This window comes from Sprattus sprattus (genome assembly GCF_963457725.1).
Source record: "Sprattus sprattus genome assembly, chromosome: 2".
NCBI lineage: Eukaryota > Metazoa > Chordata > Actinopteri > Clupeiformes > Clupeidae > Sprattus > Sprattus sprattus.
Window position 1 is genome coordinate 27680718 of NC_137921.1, and position 7986 is coordinate 27688703.

The following is a 7986-nucleotide window of genomic DNA, read 5'->3' on the forward strand; positions in this document are numbered from 1 at the left end:
TACACAGCACATGGTAAAGGAGCACAGCACACGGATAAACACATTACACAAGACATTCAAAATCCAATTAGCAACATTACATTTAGGTGGTTAATAAAATCAGTGGTCAGACTAAAGGTTATGCGAAAATGAATTATATTTTCTATTGATAATAAGAGTTTGGAACAGTAACATGACATGTCTTCTCATCCCATTTCCCATGAGGCTGTGCTCCGACCATTTTACACCAATTTATGAATAAAAAAGCAAATTAAATCGCTGGCCAATTTATATTTGTGGTCATGAAAGATATGTAACGTCGGAATAAAAAATATAAGATCAAGATAGGAGGCTAATCAAAAATCAGTAGGCTGGATAATAATGAGAGTGAATTCGAGACCCACCACGAGTGAGAAGTGGACGGAGAACAAGTCATATATACATATTGGTTGGAGATCGAAAAGCGATCACGTGGGGCAATGACGTCATCAGGTTGCGTGAAACCGTGCAGACGAACACCAGCCCCCGTATCAATTCAAATCTACTCACTTTCTACCCCAGACTTCGATCGTTGCGGATAGAGAGTGCGGATAGAGAGTGCTCGTCTAAATGATAGGGCTATCTGTATCAGATTGACAATCTAGGGTCCATGTAAACGACCTCTAAATGATAGGGCTATCTGTATTATGAACAGATCGGACGCAAACAAACTAGACTTCGTATAAACAGCACTTGAGTGAGACCTGCACTCCTCAGTGACAAAGAGCTTTAGCGAGAGGGTGTGAGTGGGTGTGTGTGTGTGTGTGTGTGTGTGAGAGAGAGTTGGTAGGTGAGAATAGGCTTCAGAGAAGAGCTGGAGTCCACTACAGGCTGTCTGTTCCACCTAATGGAGCTTTCTAAGAGCATGAGAAGCAAGCTCTCCGCTGGTTTTGACCCAGCCTGTGAATGCAGTCTGGTAGCTGAGGAATGAAGCTGTTTTGGACTTTTAGAGGCTTAATGAACACAACTGGCCCTCTTGTTCTTAAACTGAGCATTTTTTTAACTTGCGGAGAGTGAACAAACTGCTTTTAGCATTAAAAAGAACCCCCTCGTCCCCCGCAAAGTTTTAGCTCACACTGTTCTTAGCCGGTAGCAGCAGTTCATTTTGAGAGAGGGAGGGAGGGAGAGAGAAAACACTGTAGAGCATTCTTGGCAACCCCTGCAGGAATGTGCTTAGATTGAAAATGATTTCAGGCTCTCCAGCGGGCCCCTGGTGTCTCTACACCAGTGGTGGTCCGTCAGGGCCTTCAAGGCCTTCTCTGCTGGCCTAAACATCATCAGAAAATAAATGTAATAAAATACATTTAATTTTAATATTTTCTTTTCATAAATATGTATTAAATTATTCCCCATAGTCCATTATCTTCATTTCATAGCTCCCAGCGTTGTTAATTTATGTTAGAGCTTTCATCCAATCATATTTCAGCTATCATGTGTTGCCACGCTCCTAGAAATCTTCCCCGAGAACAGAACTCTTCCCTGAGGCCTTCAGAATTCACATTGAAGGCCCGTGTACATCTGATTGGTTATCACAACTGGCTGTTTCAGTTCATTTAAGTTGAATGAACTGAAACAGACAGTTGTGACAACCAATCAGATTTCGAGTTGGCGACACTGGGCCTTCTAGAAGGCCCGAAAGATTTCTTTCCTCGCTTTGAACGTGACACGTAAACGTCCTTTGATTGGATACTGAGGCAGACCGGTGCAGTGCTTCAGTGCTCAGTTTAGCTGGCTAAACGACGTACATCGGTTTCAATGCTTATTATGCTAGTTGTTTCAATTGGTTAGACTAAATATAATTACATTAACCAACTCAAATAAACTAGTTTACACCAACTTGATAATTCCAGTTTTTGATACAATTACAACGCCATTTTCAAGACGGAACTTTCAAGAAAAACTGGATATCGTGAGGATGGGACGTTTAATGAAACTGCTTTGCAGGTGGGACAATGCGATGTTTAGTGGACAAACTTGTTAAAGCTCACATAGGCTACTTTCGGTGGACTTAATAAAACTTTGTAGACTAATCCCTGAAAATCGCGTTTTATTTTTAAGTTGTGACAGTAATATCCAAGCGATCATTTAACTGAGAGTTTACTACTCTTAATGTATTGTTAATACGGGTGTATTGATTTTAAATGCTCCGGAAATATTAATAAAGTCTGTTGTACTCGACTATGTTAAGGTGATGCAATGCTCACTTATACTGCCTTTCTGTATAAATATAATGGTTCGAGAGCCATGGCGTCATAATGATGGTATTAGGAGGTGGATTCACTCAGTTTAACATCGTGTGGGACATCGCTGAAGGCCTAGTCGTGAAATGCACGGACCGCCACTGCTCTACACCCAGGCCATTTTTCAAAGAAACGTCTAAATATTGCAACAACACAATTCAACAACAACAACAACAATAACCAATGAAACAACAACAATGTCTGCTACCAGGGTACTGTTCGGCAACGCTCACTAAGCGGTTTAGCGAGCTAGATTCCAGGCTAAAAAAAGAGAACTCCCCTTTATCGGGTTCGGCAAAGCAATTTCTGATAAATTACCATAGTAACATATCACTTAGCACTAACCTGCTCCAGGGCAGGCTATACTAAGTTTAGCTGGCTAATCTTGCCACACCCCTGGCAAAAGCAGGGATCCCATTGACCAAGGACTAAAAGGAGTCATATTAGATAGTTTGATTAGCGTAGGGAGAGAGTTCTTTGCGATCCGCCAAGATCCATTTTCCCTTTTTTGTGAGTGGTAGCCTACATTTTTGTAATGTCTGCGATGCGGAGAACAAAGCACTCATAATTGTATGACAGTGTTATATTGACAGTAACCCATCTCCCATTCGGAGATATTGGCGAAAGTTGTTTAAGATCTTGATTTTATGTCCCTTCTACAATCACGATGTTATTAACCATACGTCATCAACAAATGCAACATTGCAAACGTATAGTTTTGCAAATGTGTCTAGTTTTTGTGCAGTAGTGAATAAAGTGTACCTCAGTCTACTTCACAGCATATCATTTTTGTAGAAAAGGTGGATGCATGATAAGAAGAGAGAAATACACACAAAATAATTGAATTGCTTCAATTTATTGAATTTCTTATTAATACATTTACATTTAGTCATTTCGCAGACGGTTTAATTCAAAGCGATTTGTAAAACTACAATTACTACGGAGGCGAAGGGGGCCGAACCAGCGATCTGGTGCATGCAATCCATGAGCTCTAACCGCCTGCACCAAAGTCACATACAGTCCCGCTCAGCAGTATTGGCACCCCTAGTGAATATGAGCAAACAGGCTATGAAAATAGTATGTCTTTGCTGTTTATCCTCTTGGTCTTCCACTCAAAATATTCATAAAAATCTTACCTTTTCATTGAGGTAAAATAATTGAGAGAAAAAGTTTTTTTTTTTTTTACATTAAATAAATATTATTCTTCAAAACATGTGTGCACAGGTATTGGCACCCCTTAATTAAATGTTTTGTGCAGCCTCCCTTTGCCAAGATAACAGCTCTGAGTCTTCTCCTATAATGCCTGATAAGGTTGGTGAACACATGGCACGTGATCTGGCACCATTCTTACATACAGTACCTCTCCAGATCCTTCAGATTCTGAGGTCAACGCTTGTAGACTCGGCTTCAGCTTATCCCACAGATTTTGTTTGGGGTTTAGGTCGGGGGACTGTGATGGCCATGGCAAAACCTTTATTCTGCGGCCGGTGAAACATTTTTGTGTTGATTTTGAGGTATGCTTCGGATCATTGTCCTGCTGGAAGGTCCAACCATGGCCCATTTTAAGCTTACTAGAGGGGGCTGTTAGGTTTTCATTTAATATCTGCTGGTATTTGATCGAGTCCATGATACCATGTATCCTAACAAGATGTCCAGGGCCTTTGGAAGAAAAACAGCCCCACAACATCAAAGATCGGCCACCATACTTCACAGTAGGTATGGGGTGCTTTTCTGTATGGCTATCTTTCTGTCTACGCCAAACACACCTTTGTTGTTTTTGCCAAAAAGCTTTATTTTGGTCTCATCTGACCATTTAACTCAGTCCCATTGAAAGTCTGACTTCCATTTGGCAAACTGTAGGCACTCTAGTTTGTTGTTGATTGACAGCAGAGGCTTTTTTCTGGCAACCCTTCAAAACAACCTGTGATGTAGGTGGCGTCTGATGGTAGTTTTGGAGACTTTCTAACCCCAAGACTCAACTAATGTCTGCAATTCTCCAGCTGTGATCCTTGGAGATTATTTTGCCAGTTGAACCATCCTCCTCACGGTGCGTGGGGTCAATGAACACACACGTCGTCTTTCAGGCTGATTCTTAACATCACCTGACGCTTTAAACTTCTTTATTATTTCCATGATAGTGGAAATGAGTATTTTCAACTGGTACGAGATTTTCTTGTGCCCATTTCTTGATTTGTGCAGCTCAACAACTTTTTATTGCACATCGTCACTGTGTTCTTGGGTCTTTCCCATTGTGATGAATGACTAATGGAATTTGGCCTGTGTCATCTCATATTTGTACATCAGTGGAACAGGAAGTCATGGTTAACCTCTTAAGAGTTCATAATTAAACAGGTGAACTTCAAAATGTAAAACATGACTGGAAATATACTTCAGTTAGATTTCATTCATAAGATTTTTCTAGGGGTGCCAATAATAGTGGTACACATGTTTTTGTAAAAAATATTTATTTAATCTCAACCATTGTTTTCTCTTACAATAATTTAACTTCAATGTAAAGGTAAGATTTTTGTGAATATTTTGAGTGAAACACCAAGAGGATAAACAGCACGGACATATTTTTTCATACCCTGTTTGCTCATATTCACTAGGGGTGCCAATACTGCTGAGCGGGACTGTATTCGACATCGGAAAAGATATCACGTGTTAGACAGCCTATAGACAGTTTCTTGTATTGCTGTCGCAGCCGCGGCTGTGTTGAATTTTGACATGATTAAGGTCTTGAATTCTTAATAACGCGTTCATGGTCATATCCTGCCTTAGCGGAGAAAAAAATTTGTCTTCTTCTTTGAGTTTCGACTATTGTACCTAGTTGTTAGATTTTTGTAAAAATCATGGTTTTGGTGACGGACCTTTCCTGCCTTTTGAAGCAGGACGTGCACGCGCAATTTAGCTGACGAGTTTAGCGTGGGACAACATAATTGGACGATTAAGTATCTTAGCGCACGTCGCCAGACAGGCTTGGCCTGTTCTCATTTAGCGAGCTATATTATCTCATGTTGTGAGCTAAATTAATTATCTTAGCTTCAGTTGTACGCCGAACAGGGCCCAGGCCAGGATATTGCACAGGGCCATACCCAGTCAGAAGAAGTCACATGAGGTTTTAGCTGGCCACTTGGCTGAGCTATTCTTGTGGATCGTGTATTCTTTGTCTATTCATAAACTGGGGATCATAACTTCAACCAATTTTTCTCACTTGTGATCATTCAGTAAAACTATTGTGTCACGTGAAGAAACTCTGCAAACAACGAGGATGCAAAAGCACTTAGGACAGTGTGACCTGACATCATTTCATGGCCGTACGTTTGTTGGTTTTATATCCATGTGCCGGACAACCTATTGGTACACTTTGCCCTTATGACCAGCTACAGTGATCAGTTCTTTCCTCATTTTAGCCTAGATTGAAGATTAGTAGGCCAAACAACACTGTCCACAGCACGCATGTGGTGCCATATCTTTTACCTCTGGAGAGACTACATGTGTATGCTGTATAGGCCGTGTAATGCATGCCCATATTCATGTTTTATATTCAGGAGTATTAATTAATGCAGTCTAAATCAGATGTATTGTAGTCACATTACATGTTGGCAATAATGCTTTGTAATGCCACACTGTAATTTAGTACAATGTTGCAGAAGTGACAACTATAAATTAAGCCTCTGTTGTATAAAAGAGCAAAACAAACAAAACAAATAACTTCTTGTAGTATATCTGTAAGTAGATGAAAAAAAGCAGACAGGTCCTGGACAGCGGCAGACCTGCTTCAGCGTCAGCTGCGACCGGACCCCCACAAAATGTGGTCTGCAGCACACTAGGCAGCTGTTCTGGTTTGGCGAATTACATAACTCTGACAACTGTGCTCAAACTTAACCACTGTGTCAGGGATGGGTATCTATAGCATTACTGCGGACATCCGCAAAGAGAAACGCAGCGAGATAATGAAAAACGAGAATAGGTCATCTTCATGGCCCCTTGTAGTAGGTATATTTAAACAAACCCACTGAGATAAAATGGGTTTCCCCTGTGTGCACTTCCCACGATTAACCTCTACAAAGGGAGATTATGTCACAACCGCTTTCAAAACAGTGTAAACATTCAACTTAAATGGCACTTTGTAAACAAGTCGATGTCCCCCTTCTGTTCGAGAATGCGACCTGAGTCACTTCAAAATGAAGAGCTGCAGACCAGCTAATAGGAACCAAACTGCCACGTACAACCGACAATAAATATAACTAAGGCTGTAACAAAGCTAACAGTTATAAACACGTTTGTTGGTTTGATATCTTACCTGGTAAGGCGGTGGTGGTTCTTGGTCTGGATCTGTTCCATCACCAAAACTAGCCCTGTCTGACTGTGACTCATGAAGCAAAGATATATCATCCGACGTTGGAGATTTAAGACAATTTCCCATCTCCTTTCAGGCGCTTTCCTTTAATATTTAGCTTCGCAACTACGTGTACACCCAAACCCAGCTTCTCGGAGCTGATTTCCGTGGCTCCCGCAGGAAATCAGACAAACTAGCACTCATACATTGCAGAAGATCTCGCCACGAGAGCCTATGTTAAACAAAAACAAACCATCTCAACACAAAGAACCTGGCGAAGTGGCACCTTTGCGCAAAACATGAAGCACCGATCAAAGTCTTCCAAACCCCAGCCACCCACAACTTTGTCTAAACCTGACACAATTTAAATGTAAAGAGGGCCGTTATTTAGGTTATCAATCTTTACCAGACTAACATTCTTTCCCCATCCGTTGACTACTTCCCTAACAAGATACTTTTTCTCGCTCATAATCCGGCATAACAGGCAACAAAGCCATACAGGCAGCTAGTAAAAAGACAGCCTCCTCTGATATAGACCAATCACATTCGGGCTTTCTCCACGAACTTGAGAAAGAGGGGTGTGCCTGAGAGGAAGTAGGCCTACACACGGACTGTATTCATATTTATAAATGTGTCGTATAGTTTTAAATGATATGAGTACCGATCAACAACCCTTCACTCATTGTAACACATTATCGTATACACATTCAAACCGTAAAAACTCACTACATATCAATATCCACTGATATCCACATCAGCTCTTAATAATATAGCTACATGTATTGCTACAAATATCTATGGAAGCTTGGCCGCGGTTTTAGATGTCTGCCGATGTTTCTAAATGACTGTGGTGAACCTTTTTATTTTATTTTTTCACTAAAAACATGACATCGTTTAATTTTTTGCTCGCCCAAATACAGCTGCCCGCGAGACACGCATGCCCGCCAGGCTCCAGCCTTGGCCATACAGACAGTCCTCCGAGCCCACTTCGCATGTGCTGTAGATATGGACACCACGTCACACACTGACTACTGAGCGACAACAAATACCTTTGGACTCGGAAAGCGTCGAAACAAGTAGGTCACGTAATGTTCGACATGTCTGTCATTTACAACTGAGGGAGGAACGAAATGGCTAAGGTTTTGATAAGCCGCCTCCAAGAGACAGATATATTTATGGTTTAATCACTGAGAAAGGCCAAGGCTGCAAGAAGGAAATGCCATTTTTTTGTATGCCATGTGAGCATTATGTCTTCTGTAATACATTTATATGATTTTGATTAGTTACCTGCAGAATATTTTGTTAAAGTTATAGAAGCCTAGTCTTTGTTTCTGTTTCGGTCTCTGTGTTTGTTGACATGTCATAGAAGCGCTCACACAGTATGAA

At 41.0% G+C, this 7986-nt stretch overlaps 1 protein-coding gene across 1 annotated transcript in view; it reads right to left on the bottom strand.

Annotated features, from left to right (window-relative positions):
* The window catches only part of rnf11b (ring finger protein 11b), a gene marked incomplete at its 3' end in the record, with an annotated part of 20681 nt that extends 13645 nt beyond the window's left edge, over positions 1-7036 (bottom strand). The window contains exon 1 of the mRNA XM_080860654.1: positions 6565-7036. Coding sequence (XP_080716780.1) covers positions 6565-6687 — 123 coding nt within the window. The 5' untranslated portion in view covers positions 6688-7036. The remainder of the gene's footprint in view (positions 1-6564) is intronic.
* Between the last annotated feature and the right edge of the window lie 950 nt (positions 7037-7986).